This window comes from Panthera uncia, assembly GCF_023721935.1.
Source record: "Panthera uncia isolate 11264 chromosome A3 unlocalized genomic scaffold, Puncia_PCG_1.0 HiC_scaffold_11, whole genome shotgun sequence".
Classification (NCBI taxonomy): Eukaryota; Metazoa; Chordata; class Mammalia; order Carnivora; family Felidae; genus Panthera; species Panthera uncia.
In genome coordinates this window covers 16059813-16074922 of record NW_026057578.1, presented here as the reverse complement: position 1 = coordinate 16074922, position 15110 = coordinate 16059813, and the positions used below count along the sequence as shown (strand labels likewise).

Sequence of the window (15110 nt, the reverse complement as noted above, 5' to 3'; positions counted from 1 at the left end):
TGTTAAAATCCCAGAGCTGGAGAAGATGCACGCTAGTTTCAAACGTTACACCCCCTCCTTCCACTGAAGCAGCCCGCTCCCTGCTGCTGCCTACCTGAGGAACACGAAGGTAACACAGCCTCCAGGAGCCAAGCGCCAGCAGGGGTGTTTTGGTGATGGTTAATGATTCTCTCAAACAATACAGGGCAGGCCAGCTAGTTTATTCATATTGAATCTAAACCTTAGGTCTCTGGCTTAACAATAACATTAACAAACCTTGAAAGACACAATCAACTTGTGTTAACTCAGAGATGGTTTAAACCAGTCATATAAATTCTAAGATTCTGGGCTGGCGACTACAGCATGACGAATGTTTGGTCCCGTTACGAAACGTTTCATTTTCCTTGGCTAAAAAATCTTAAACAGATCTGAAAAATGCACTGCTTTACAAAGGCCTTTACCATATAACCACTGCTACCAGTCAAGCAATTATGGTTTCTTCAACTCCCAGAAACTTTTCTAAATGGGAGGGGTTTTCCTTTGATCTGCTCGCCTTGGTGCGTATGTAAGAACGCAGGGAGTAAGTTTAAAGAATGAAGATGAACTGAGATGCCAAGAAAAGTTTTTATTGCAAGCACAGTGAGCAGAAGGAGACGTCTTCTCACACAACGTGGCCGCAAGGTCTGCCATTAACTAAATCTCTCTGACAACCCTTCATTGGTTTAAAGCATATTAATGAGCTTCTTGCTATCAGGTGTACATCATTTCTGCCATGTGGGACATTTTCTTGGGAATATACAAGTAATATTCCATGTAGCCTGACAAGTCCTCAATGGTCACATCATCCACATAGACTCGAGCTTGCTCAGAACAGGAGCGGGGGGAGCCAGACAGAGTTCTGGTGTGGAGCGACTGAGAGTAGTCCTCAAGCATGGATCTTCGTTCTGGGGCCAAGGGAGGGACACTCTGCAGGCCTGAAAAGGAATAAACTTCCATGTCCTGCCATCTCTTACACTGGCACTCCTTGCCTAAGCATGCACATGGCTTGCCCTGGTTTAGCTTGGAAACGGATTGAAAGTCAGAGAGATCATTGGCCTTGAGACTTGCTTGGGAGACTTGGGTAGCATCAGAGGAGTCTTCCTTCTTACTCTCTGATGGGAGCCTGGGAACCGAAGTTCTCAAAGGCTCGGCAACTGCCCCTGTATGATTAGTATCGAGAGAAGTAGAGCATTCTCCTGCATTGAACTCTTTAGGGGTGGAAATTCCCAGCCCACTGCTGCTATCAGGGGAGTCAGTCTGGCTTTTGTGCTTGAGCTGGCTGCTGGAAGCAGAAGCTATTGTACTGCAATGTATAAACTTTGGAGGATGAAGGACAGGAGACTTAGAACGTCGACGGCGCTGGGTCCTCACTGCTCCTCGTGAAGACTTCCTTGAAGACCTAAGAGGAAAACAACGCACAAGATGTTGGGATACACAGCTCCCCTAAACAGATTCTTTACGATAGCTGGAAATTTACCTCCTCTCCTCTGGAGTCTAGGGTCATAAGTTTCCCCCAAAGAGACGTGCTTACCTCCATCTTCAAGCTGCCTAAGTCGGCATCTCAAAAACTTCAACATCTCCCTATTAGCAAGCTACAGAAATAGGAGAGGTAAAGGGTAGTTTTTAATTGCATTTCTTGGGCCAAACACTGGGTGCAGAACACCTGCCCTGTCCCAACCCTTGGCCTGGGAACCTTTGGCCACTGGGTCTGGGAAAGCACCCTGCACCAAACCACTAGATGCTGTAAAGTCCAAGCTCTATGCCGTGAACGTAGCAGCTTCCGGACCACTTGTGAGGCTGATGGTGCAAATGGCCACTGTGTCATGACTACCAAACAGAGCAGCAGATTTAGGATTCATTTTTTTTTTTAATGTTTTTATTTATTTTTGAGACAGAGAGAGATAGAGCATGAGCAGGGGAGGGGCAGAGAGAGAGGGAGACACAGAATCTGAAACAGGCTCCAGGCTCTGAGCGGTCAGCACAGAGCCCAACACGGGGCTCGAACTCACAAACCGTGAGATCATGACCTGGGCCAAAGTCGAATGCTTAACAGGCTGAGCCACCCAGACGCCCCTTTATTTTTCTTTTAAGAGAGAAAGAGAGAGGGAGAGAGGATCCCAAGCAGGCTCCATGCTCAGCATAGAGCCTGACACGGGGCTCAGTCCCATGTCCCTGGGATCATGACCTGAGTGGAAATCAAGAATCTGACGCTCAACAAACTGAGCCACCCAGGTGACCCAGGATTCGTTTCCATCGCTAGTAACAGCTGACAAACAGATTTAGACTTCCTCAAGTTTTCAGGTAGTGGGAATTATCAGACATTCTATATAACTTTTAATAAAATATTTAAATAAGAGAACTGAGCAAAGGCAAAAAAAAAAAAAAAGAGAGAGAGAGAGAGAGAGACTCAAAACCGCCAAGCAAAACTGAAAACAGAACCAAAAAGAACTTTAAGAAATAAAAAAACTGTATTTGAAATTAAACTAACTGGATGGGCCAAGGAGTAGAATACATAGAGCTAAGGAAAGAAACAGCGAACTGGAAGATAAATCTGAATTATTCGTAACAGGACTGAACCAACTGTGGTCTGCGGGTCAAATCTGGCCCCCAGCTGACTCACACTGTGAGCCACGGAGACCGGGCAGGGACACACTCCACCCTGTCCTCTGCTCCCTGTGCCTGCCCTCCTGGCCAGGAGATGTGTCACACCACTGCCTGGTCCCACGCTGGCCGCCATCTACATGCTAGGGCTCTGCTGTCAGTAACTGTTGGGCCCTGAGAGGTGGAATCTCAGTTCCAGTCTGGCTTGTGCTGGGCTCTCTGGAGGAAAGAGGGGCATGCTGGAATCCGGGTACCACTGGGGCACAGGATAAAACTGACTCCGGTATTGCCAGGCTAGTCATTTCATGCGGACACTAAGCAACTGAACACAAAGTATGTCCACCAGCCAGAACAGTGTGCATCAGGCAAATGGGGCAGGGCAGGAATTTTCTCACTTATATAAGTACCTACGTAGTATCCTTAGATCTCACCTCTTGGCCTCCAAAACCTGAAATATTTACTATCTGGCGCTTTACAAAAAAAGTTTGCCTACCCCTGACATGAGAGGTAGTAGAGGCTTGAAGACTTGGAAAAATGTAAAAGAAGTTAAAGAGATATGTAAGGGGTGCCTGGGTGGCTCAGTCATTTAAGCATCCGACTCTTGGTTTAGGTTCAGGTCATGATCTCACTATTTGTGAGTTCAAGCTCCACCCACATCAGGCTCTGTGTTGGCAATGCAGGGCCTGCTTGGGATTCTCTCTGTCTCCCTCTCTCTCTGCCCCTCCCCCACTTGCACTATCTCTGCCTCTCTCAAAATAAATAAATAAACTTTAAAAAAAAAAGAGAGAGAGAACTACTGGGACCTCATCAAAATATAAAGCTTCTGCACTGCAAAGGAAACAATCAACAAAACTAAAAGGCAACCGACAGAATGGGAGAAAATATTTACAAATGACATATCGGATAAAGGGTTAGTATCCAAAATCTATAAAGAACTGACCAAACGCAACACCCAAAAAACAAATAATCCAGTGAAGAAATGGGCATAAGACACTTTTCCAAAGAAGACATCCAGATGGCCAACAGACACATGAAAAGATGCTCAACATCACTCATCATCAGGGAAATACAAATCACAACCACAATGAGAGACCACTTCACACCGGTCGGAGTGACTAAAACGAACAACTTAGGAAACTATAGATGCTGGCGAGGATGTGGAGAAACCGGAACCCTCTTGCACTGTTGGTGGGAATGCAAACTGGTGCAGCCGCTCTAGAAAAGTGTGGAGGTTCCTCAAAAAATTAAAAATAGCACAACCCAGCAATAGCACTACTAGGAATTTATCCAAAGGATACAGGAGTGCTGATTCATACGGGCACATGTACCCCTTGTTTATAGCAGCGCTTTCAACAATAGCCAAATCGTGGAAAGAGCCCAAATGTCCATCAACTGATGAACAGATAAAGAAGATGTGGTTTATATATACAATGGAATACAGGTCGGCAATGAGAAAGAATGAAATCCTGCCATTTGCAACAACGTGGATGGAACTAGAGGGTATTATGCTAAGTGAAGTCAGGCAGGAAAAGACACAGATCATGTTTTCACTCATATGTGGAACTTGAGAAACTTAACAGAAGACCATGGGGGAAGGGAGAGGGGAAAAATAGTTACAAACAAAGAGGGAGGCAAACCATAAGAGACTCTTACATACAAAGAACAAACTGAGGGTTGATGGGGGGACAGGAGGGAGGAATGGGTGACAGGCACTGAAGAGAGCACTTTTGGGATGAGCACTGGGTGTTGTATGTAAGTGATGAATCATGGGAATCTACCCCCAAAACCAAGAGTACACTGTATATACACTGTATGTTAGTTAACTTGACAATAAATTATATATTAAAAAAAAAGAGAGAGAGGGGCGCCTGGGTGGCTCAGTTGGTTGGGCGTCCGACTTCAGCTCAGGTCACGATCTCGCGGTCCGTGAGTTCGAGCCCCGCGTCAGGCTCTGGGCTGATGGCTCAGAGCCTGGAGCCTGCTTCCGATTCTGTGTCTCCCTCTCTCCCTGCCCCTCTCCTGTTCATGCTCTGTCTCTCTGTCTCAAAAATAAATAAAAAACGTTAAAAATAAAATAAAATAAAATAAAATAAAATAAAATAAAATAAAAAGAAGAGAAAGAGAGAGAGATGTAAGATAGAACAAGAAGTCTGGAGTCTCTGAAGGTAAGAAGACAAAGCATGGGAGACAAGTGATTTTTGAAGAGATAATGGCTGAGAAATTTTCTGAATTGATGAAAGAAGAGATCTACAGATACAGGCAGCACCCTGAAACAGGACAAATAAAGAGCAATCCACATCTAGACACACTGTAACAAAACTGTAGACTCTCCAAAACTGTAACATTTTAAAAGCAGCCAGAGACTAGACAGATTATTTCCAGAAAGAACAATAGTAAGACTGAAAGTAGACTTTTCAACATCAACAATGAAGCCAGAAGACAATGAATATCTTCCAGTGCTAAGAAAAAATAACTCAGAACTACAGCTTCAGCAAATCAGGTGTGTCTTTCAAGAACAAGGATGAAAAAAAGATATTCTCAGATAAATCAAAGCAAGGTATATTTACCAATAGAACTTGATGTTATACAACAGGGAAGAAGGGTGAGGGGGACACCATTCAAATTTATTCTATGGGTAGTTCTATAAGAGGCCCTATTTACTAACAGACCTTTGCTAAAGGAATTTCTGAAGGAAATACTTCAAAAGAAAGGCACCCTGTATGGAAGGTCTGAGTTACAAGAATGGTGAGCAAAGAAACTGTAAATGAGATAAAACTAAGCAAACACTGCTTATTTAAATAATAAAACCTAATTTGTGAGATTAAAAAGAAGCAAGAAAACTAAAATATTGGGAAACTACACATGGACATCAGGAGGTCAAAGTGAAAAGATTACAAGGAGGAGGATTAAAATACAGTTGGACCCTTGAATAAGACAGGTCTGAATTCCATGGACTCACTTATACATGGATTTGTTACAGTACTTGTAAATGTATTTTTTATTCCTCATGATTTTCTTAGTAACATTTTGTTTTCTCTAGCTTACTTTAAGAATGCACTATATAATACATAAAACATCCAAAATATGTGTTAGTTGACTATGTTATCTGTAAGGCTTTGGGTCAACAGTGGGCTATTAGTAAAGTCTGGGGGAGTCAGAAGTGATACATGGATTTTTGACCTGCAGAGAGATTGGTGCCCCAACCCCCATGCTGTTCAAGGGTCACTGTAATAACTTTTGTCTTTGTTAAGCATGTATGGTGGAATTTCAAGGCGAATTACTAAAAGAATAGAAACACAGCATATAATTTGTAAGCCAGTAGAAGGAAAAGTGGTAGAGGGGGAAAAAAACACACGCATTTCAAACAATTTTTTAAAAGGTGAGGAGAAGAGGGAAGGTATAGGAAGAGTAAAAAACTAACAAACAAACACAAAAACAGAGAGCAGGACAAACAGCATAAAGTAAAATGGCAGAAACAAGTCTAAATTTATCAACAATCAAAATAAATAAATGCACTGAACTCAGCAGTTAAAAAGATTATCAGATTGAATAAAACAAAACAAAATAAGCCATATGTATATGAGACACACACATCTAAAATTTTAAAACACATAGTGGTTGAAAATAAAAGATTAAAAAAAGATGCAACACGCAAATACCAACCAAAATATGACTGGATTAACTATATTAATTCTGGACAAAATAGACTTTAAACAAAAGCCATTAGGAGGAATTAAGAATGTCACTATATAATTAAAAATCTCAATTCATCAGGAAAGAAAACATTCTAAGCTGGTATGAACCTACACTGTAAAAACCTAACAAAACAGCTTCAAGATACATAAAGCAAAAATACAGAATTTAAGGGGAAAATAGACAAATTCACTCCCATGGGGAAGATTTCAACATATATGTCTCAATTACTGATAGACTGAAAAAAAAACTATTGAAAAAAAATTACTGGAAAAAGATTCAAATACATTTAAAAGCTTGATTTAATGGACATAAAGAAAACCCAAGAATGATGACAGAAGACCCATTCTACTCAAATACACATAGGACATTTAAAAAAACTGACTATGGACCAAGCCATATAGCAAGTCTCAGCAAATTCTCCATTAAGAACAGCTCTTCTCTAATCACTGGGTCTTGGGTTCTGTATCTAACATACTCTTTTCTGGATATTCAGGGAAGAAAGTCCAATACTAATTTAAAGTATTTGGGATCGGGGTGCCTGAATGGCCCAGTCGGTTATGCATCTGACTGGCTCAGGTCATGATCTCGTGGTTGGGGAGTCTGAACTCGGTGTTGGACTCTGTGCAGTTTGGGGCCTGGAGCCTGCTTCGGATTCTGGGTCTCCCTCTGTCTCTCTTCCCCTCCCCAGGTCACACTCTGTCTCTGTCTCTCTCTCTCAAAAATAAACAAACATTAAACTTAGAAAATAAATAAAATAAAGGATTTGGAACAAACGCCATCTGCAGTAAGACACTCTCACCCATGCCAACTGTCTTTCGATGCACATGTGGTTTTCAGTTTGGCATCATCTGCTGCTGTTCTGACCGATGCTCTGGCATTTGTGCCTTCTCCAACAGACAGAGATGCTATGGACCTGAAGAAGAGAACAAAGTTTACCATTTACAAAAAACCGAAAGGAGGAGAACTTACTGCTCTCACCAACTTAAACACAACTTGTATTAATACCTTTCTTCCTTCTCATTTGGGTTTCTCAAAACAGTGCTGCTTTTATAGCACATTTTCCTCTAAAACCAAATTTAGGGGATGCCTAAAAGCCCACGGTTGCAAAATCACAAACCAAATAGTAATTCCTAAGTATGACTAGCAACAGGATATAAACAGACTTTTAGGCTGTTTATCTGGGGCAGATAAGGCCTTATGTCCACAGAGAATGCTCATGACACTGACCACTTATTGTAGGTAGAGGCCAATCAGAGCCAGGAAAACTAAGCTGAGGGGCAAAACCTTCAGGGGACTAACTTAAAAATGAGTATTTTTTACAACCAATAAACTTGAAATATTACTGACAGTTCAATCTTTGCAGTTTAAAACTACACAAGTAATATGGGTTCCCAGTAAAGAAGATGAAAAATTTTGAAAGAAAAGAATACCTATAATCTCACAACCCAGAGATTAAAATTTTGGTATAAATCCTTCCAGACCTTTTCAATGCACACACACACACATACACGCTGGGCTCCTGCTACACATGCTGTGGTAGTAATAAAAATCCTTTAGAAGGAAATATTAATCTACTAAAGTAAAAAGATTTTCACTGAAATAATCTAAAATAAAAAGGAACTAGGAATAACTTAAATTCCCAGTAGAAAATAGAAAATACTACATTATATAAGTGATGACACATCTATTCAATGGAATATTAGGAATTTTAAAAAATTAGGTGTACAAAGAACTTCTAATGACAGGAGAACGCTAATAACATTCAGAGAAAATAGCGTAGATAAACAACTATACGTATATTATGATCTCAACTATGTAAATATACTGTATGATATTACATACTGATGGTCTAGATGTTAACAGCATTAATGTAAACTGTGATTTTTACTTCCTTTTTGTTTTTGTGAATTTTTGTAATAGAATGCATTATTTTATAATCAGATAAAAAAGATTATGTTGTTTTATAATATATATATAGAAATTTGTCCTGATAAAACAAATACCATTGGGAATCAAAACCTGTTGAACAGGATAGTGCTAAATTCCTGGCAAGGCTTGGGTAGTTTATGAGTCAGGACCTCAGATGTCCCATTTGTAAATCAGCAACAATATGAAACAACTAGAAACATATGATACATTACACAAGTCCTATTCTGCTTAGTCATGGTAATGACTCACCCCTTCTACTCTTATTTGATTTTCTCAAATGTTCTCCATCGCTCCTTCCCTTTCTGTAATTTTACTCCAGGCAGATCACACACTACAAAGATACAATATTTGACCACAGGCTTGAAGACAGATATCTTCAAAGGTTTTTGTTTTTGTTTTTTTGTTTTTTTTTTAAATGTTCCATGTCCCAGGTAATTTTTAGGGGTAGTGAAATAGCTTAATTTTATGTTCTAACTTCCTAAAACACCAGGAAAGAAATCTGTGTATGAAGAGTAACTTGTATGAATTGATACATTAAGGGATTTATAAGTATATGTGTGTGTGTACATTACCAGCATTATTCCTATACCAGATATCACAAAGGAACGTGACCATAATCTGGAACTCCGTGTTCCTCTGCTTTTTGTTTCCCAAAATGACTTAAAAGGTACTGTTCAATTTTAATGGCAGATGACCATATCGGAAAAGCTACTGGGTGGAGAAAGAGATTTATCTGAAGTGTCAGGGAAGCAAATGTGAGCACCTTTAGCAGTTCTTGTGCAAATCCATTAGCACAAATCTTCTCACCTGGCAGGCCAAACCCAAAACAAATGGTATTAGCAGTAAGCAAACAGCTCTAACAACAACTATTTCATTTTTACTGTGTGCCAAGTACTGTATACAACTCTTCATGTTGTCTTCAAAGCAGCATATAAAGGAAGGGTTAAAAGCACTGGTTCTGGAGACAAACTGTCTGGGTTCAAATCCTGACTCTACCACTTCTCACCAAAGTGACCTGTGGCAAGTGACCTATCATCTATAGCTCATCAGTAACCTGGAATAAGAGCAGTATCCATCTTCTAAGTCCGTAGTGAGGATTAAGTAACGTGCACAGATGCTTAAACCAGTGTCTAGGGCACAGTAGGTGAGTGATAAATCCCAGTGATTATTACTTGTTGGGAAGTGTTCTACTCTCAGCTTCCAGTGTTTATTTTCCATTGTGAAAAGAAATATTCCTTATCTATCAAAGATTTGAGATTTTTTTTCTGGCCTGGGGTGAAGAACGGGGATGAAAAGAGTCTGGCACAGAACATTTTGCAAAGAGTGAAATATTAACATTCAGACAGCAGCTGGTCTGCAGGTGCTCTAATTAGTTTGGCCAAAGGGTCCGAGATTATTGATCTCAGTGACAGAACCCTAATGAATAGAGGTTTCCATAGTGATAGGCTCAGCAATCAGAGCCCATGAAATCAAGAATGTCTGCAGATTTCTATCGAGCCAATTCACTTTTAGGAAAAAAAATATGGTGATTCCCTAGAGACGTATGAGGAAATTCCCGATGGGACACTGCTTGATAATTTTGATGAAAGACAGAGGTGGGGAACCCTCCTCAAAGCTAAGGGAAACCAAAACACCCAACTTGGGAGTACAAATGAGCTGCTATTTTTTTCAAAATTTAACATTAAGAGTTTCTTAAAAAAAAAAAAAGTTTCTTGTATAAGTAAAATAATGTTGTGCAAAATTAATTTGGTAGAATGTCACATCATTAATGTTTTTATCTTCTATGAATAATGAGAAATTTCAGAAGAAAACAAGATCTTCTTCAGAGGAAAAGGCTATTTAAACCTAGTAAACAATCCCCAAATAATATATTACATATTTAATTACCCTGAGGCATCCACTCTTAATTTCTTGAAAGCAGTCTGTAGACTCTCCTCCTCTCCATCCTTGGCTTCAGATTTCATTGTGAAAGTTTTTACGCTACTATGGATGTTGCTGTTAATACTAAAAAATAAAATAAAAATAAAATGAGCAAGATGAAAACAGGCAGGTTCAAAAGTATACCTTTTGTTAAAGTCTATATTCCTGATACTATTACTGCTCGTTGGGGGGGGGGAAAGCAAATTTCTATTTCTAAAAGGAAAAGCTTCAGTGTAGACAACAGGGGACTGTAGGTTTTATTTGTTAATAAAAGAAAAATGAAATGATACAGAAACATATATTTATTAGAACAGATTTTTTTATTGTAGTTGACACGTTATATTAACAGTTTCAGGTGTACAACACAGTGATTCAACAATTCTGTATCTTACTCAATTATTATCATAGAATTTAAACTGTCCAAAAATACTTGATGCCAATATTCTATTACACAGTTTTGGAAACTACATCACCTGAAATCTGTTTAAGCACACTTTTTAACAGGAAAGTAAAAAATCTGGTTGCAGAGATCTAGAAACCCACAAACAAAATGTCCTTTGCATCAGAAATACGGTAAAAGTGAAAACCTCAACCTATATAGCACTTCCGATTCTTTAAGATGATACTGAGTATTTGTGTAGTCCAACCCTAAGTATATCCCGTTAAGTGTAACTTCATGACACACAATAGCATTTCTCTAAAACAATACTGACCCAGACATCAATATTCACATTCATGTAAGTATCCATATTCAGATATCAAGATGTTACCATTGTGAAAGCAGCATTACAAATATGTTTCAATGATTACTGATTATTCCAGACTCTACCAATAAGGCTGATCCCTTCATTTTTATTAGCTTTGAAGCATTTTAATTATTACACAAGAAAGAGAAAATAAATGAACTATGCTTGCAACTCAGAGATAAATAGAACAAAGTTAGCCAAAAGATAAAGGTGGGAAATAAATATATATAATAAAAATAATAATTTATATATATGTAATTATAATAAAAATAATTTATATGTATAAATTTATATGTATATTTATATGTATATGCATGTATACATATAAATATATTTATACGTGTAAGTTATTTTTCTGATCTATATATATATACACACATATATACACACACATATATATGTATATAAATTATTTTTCTGTAGAGGCACCATTAAATGACCTCCATTTAATCAACCAGTTTGATTAGTGAGAATTCTCCATTCTTCCACCTTGATTTTTATATTTAAAGAAAGAAAAGGGGAACAGGGCCCAACCAAAGCAATAAGAGACACAACAGAGAAGTCTGTTAATAAATCCTTCGAAATCTAGTTTCCTGACTTTTTCACTCAAGACAATTAGCTAATATCAAATCTGAACAAAAAAATAAACAAATTAGTATCTATGAACATACCACAAAGAATCAAAAAGAAAAAAAAGGTAAAACGAAAAAAGAAGATTTGTGAATTAAAGGATTAACTTTACCTCTTCCTTATTTCTAACCTGCTAACCCCATCAAACCTCCCCCCACCCCCCCAACCTCCCTACGGCGCTCTCAGAAGGAGCAGTGCCTCTCTGTGGACCCTTGTAACTTCTCTGATTCCTTATCTGCTCATTTCTCAGGAGTGAGTTTGAGGTTATTGTGAGACCTCTAATATTCCAAAGGTCAGGGTGTCATAATATGTTTGATATAATGTAATCATGTAGTGCCAGTGGTAGAATAAAGAAGCAAGAAATTAAGACTATTCCTTTCATTTCACTTATTTACTTACATGTAGAAGAAAGTATTTTAGGCAGATCTCTCTGGCGTACATTGAAAAGTCTCCAAAGAATTCAGCTAGCTTTTACTGCAACTTCTTAAGTCAAAAAATTTAAACACACTCCCCACATATTTGGCTGATTTATTTAATCAGTATATGAACTTGAGGAAACATTATCAATTCCCTATTTCACTGGTTTCTAATTCTTTTGGATTTAGAGCAGGATCCTCCCCCAAATACGCAATAATATCCTACATATCTGGGGAGGGAGGTGAGCAAAGATCACAGATCCCAGTATTTTTGAAGCTCCACAGAACCTAAAAGAGTGCTACTGTAGATTGTAAACAAATTCTTCCTGCTGGCAGAACTAAATTAAAGTTTGGCTTATAGTTTTCCTCAATTATTTTATGACCAGTCAGTCAATGCTCAGACTATCGGCCCTGACAGAATCAAACAATCTGAGACAGTCTCCCCATCTCCTAAGACCCCACACAAAACCTCTTCTAGGACTCTCTGGAAATCAGTACACATCACATCTAAATATACACTGCTGAATTCCACAGGCAGAAATTTATTCTGTCCACAAATATTTACAGAATTCCCACCATGTGCTTTAACACCAGACTAGATGTTAAAACAGAAGGATAACCTGACACATAACAGGGCTGTGAACGCCATTCCTGTAAGGACTGGACTCTCATTCCTGCCCTAACATTGTGCTAAAAAGCTCTGCACCCAGATATGTAATTTTTAATTATATAGTGCTAACTTAATTGCACTGCAGGTGACCTCTAGATGTTAATACAAACTTAGTTAACATTCTTGTCGACACACTAAAAGATTATTTGAAAATAAAAATAAAAATTGGCTATAGACTAAAATTTTAGGAATGAAGCTCTAAGCTATTTCCAATATTCTGACTAGGCATCTTTTCCCTAAGTTATATTAACCCAGAGCAAAGGTGAGTCTTAGACATGATCTTAAGAGCTAAATCAGAGCATGTTTGTAATTACAAAAGGCTCATAATGCTCCTCTGTATTCCTAGCTTCCCATTCACTCAAAACTAACGCCGGACACTTGTAATTGGTTTGGCCTTTTTTCATTAACATTAAATTTGTGAAGACATTCTTGCCGTTTTCACTGCGCTGACTTCTTGAAAACGGAACAATCCCCAAAGAGATCAAAGGCCTATTAGAAGTTACTTTGTATTGTTTTAAGTTAAATCACAAGGGGCAATTTAACTTTGCCTCGGATTTTCCCCATCCTTTCAAAAATGACAAAAATTTTCTAAGTTCCTCCATCAAAAGGGCAAATTCCTGGTTTTCTCTGACTTTCAACGAATAGCATGTGTCACAATCTTATTTACATCTTGTAGTTTTAACCAAGACCTCTTTGAACCTCAAGCCTAAGTCCAAACATCCAGGACCCTGAAAAGACCTGAGATCGATCAATAAAGGATCCCCGCGTAAGCGTGTCATCACAATGTTAAAGATTTAGAAACTTTCCCAGCCTCCGGGTAAGCGTGGAGTGCGGGAAATAAAATCCTGTACAGCAACTCCCTAAGACGCAAACAAGTCTTGGTAGAAACAATTGGCCCCCAGATCAAAACACACACCTCTCTCTACCCACTCTCTCACCCCCTACACTCTCGGTGCTAGAGTCAAAGCACGAGGTTAATTTTGTCTCCCTCCCCCCCGCCCCGAAACTGGGTCGGTCGCGATTAAACGCGATCTGGGGAAAGGTCAGAACTGGGGTGGAGGGGAGGCTCGGGAAGTGGGGAGCGAAGGCCCAAGCTATGTCCGCCCGGGATCTCCAGCTGGAAAGGTGCCCCTGCTGGATACTCCCCGAGCCAGGATGGGAGGCTGGAGTGGCGCCGAGGCGCAAGGGATGCAGGAGGAGGCGGGAGCTGAGCCGAAGAGGCAGCCAACGAGGCTGGGTCTCGGAAACAAGCAAGAAAGGGCGGGAAGGGGCAAAGGGCGGCCAAGGAAGGCGAAAAGGGGAAGCTACTGCCGGACGGGAGCGAGCGGAGGGGCGGGACGCTGCGGGGTCCACGGGGGCGCGGGAAGGGGAGAGACAGCGGAGCTCGAGCCGGGCCAGGCCGCGGCGGCCAAGGGGGCGCGGAGAGGCCCAGGCCCGGCCGGGCCCAGGCAGTCAGCGCCGGGGGACGACGCGACGAGAGGCGGGCGGGCCCAGAGGAAGCCGCCAGCGGCCAGGCCGGGCGGCCAGGGCGAAACGGGGTGCCGCGGCCCCTCCCGATCACCTCCAGGTACTCACCTCCTCGCAGCTGGGGCACTCCGGGGATCCACTCCCGTCGGTTCAGATCGTCTCTCCCCGATCGCTGCGCCTGACTGACCCGGATCCAAACCCGCGGAGGGGGCAGCCCGCGCCTCCGGGGTCTCACTGCGCCTGCGTCACTCAGGCACACGCCCCGCCTCCAGTTCATGCTCCACCTAGCCTAGTGACTCGGCAGCGCGGTAGGCGGTGGCTGCGCAAGCGCGAGGCGGCGGCCTAGCCTCTCAAACACCTCGCACCCGCCCCTCTCGGAAGCACGTGCATCTACGTCATTTCCTGTTATTCTCTTCTCTGATTCCTCGGTCCTGGGAGGATTCGCTGGGGACCGCGTTTGGGGCGTGCCCGCTTCCTCCTCTCTTGTCAGGTGAGTGAGTAGGCGCTGTTCTTCGCTGTCGCCCAGCAGCCTCACTTCCCGGGGTCTCCCTGCGCTTGGTGCTCGCCCTGGAGTCACGAAGGCAACGGAAATTCCGGTGCCTGAATCAGGGTGGGGAATCTTCGCGGCACCGGAGCCCCGCTGAGCTCTTGGCCTGAGTCTCCTTGGTGCTAAGGAACCGGACCGCCTGCGACATCTCCAGAGCTCAGACGACAACCCTCGTGTCCTGGACATCTTTCAAGGCCTGCAGAGATGAGGGGAGGTATCAGACACGGCCAGGGCTATGGATGTGAGGCTGGAATTGGAATGGCTCTCGTGCCCCTGTTGTTTGACTTGAAACATCTGCTTTTACCTGGCTTGGCCTCGGTTTCTCCAACTGTTAAGTGAGGAGGAAGTTAGACTATATATCAGCGAATCTCTCTCTCCCTCTCCCTCTCCCTCCCCCCCCCCCCTCTCCCTTTCTCCCCCTCCCTCCCCCTCTCTCCCCCTCCCTCCCCCTCCCTCCCCCTCCCTCTCCC

General features: G+C 41.6%; 3 protein-coding genes across 3 annotated transcripts in view; 1 reads left to right on the top strand and 2 right to left on the bottom strand.

Moving 5' to 3' along the window:
- The window catches only part of PKIG (cAMP-dependent protein kinase inhibitor gamma), a 409002-nt gene that overhangs the window by 67505 nt on the left and 326387 nt on the right, over positions 1-15110 (top strand). The gene's annotated exons all lie outside the window — the stretch shown is intronic.
- On the bottom strand, positions 585-14411 carry OSER1 (oxidative stress responsive serine rich 1). Its single transcript, XM_049650746.1, has 4 exons — positions 14202-14411; positions 10132-10248; positions 7115-7228; positions 585-1417 (listed from the first exon to the last, which is right to left on the bottom strand). The coding sequence occupies exons 2-4, from the start codon at positions 10206-10208 to the stop codon at positions 730-732; spliced, it is 879 nt and encodes a 292-aa protein (XP_049506703.1). The 5' UTR covers positions 10209-10248; positions 14202-14411; the 3' UTR covers positions 585-729.
- On the bottom strand, positions 13648-14370 carry LOC125936368 (uncharacterized). The gene has a single exon (XM_049650392.1). It carries the CDS (start codon positions 14368-14370, stop codon positions 13648-13650), a length of 723 nt encoding a protein of 240 aa, XP_049506349.1.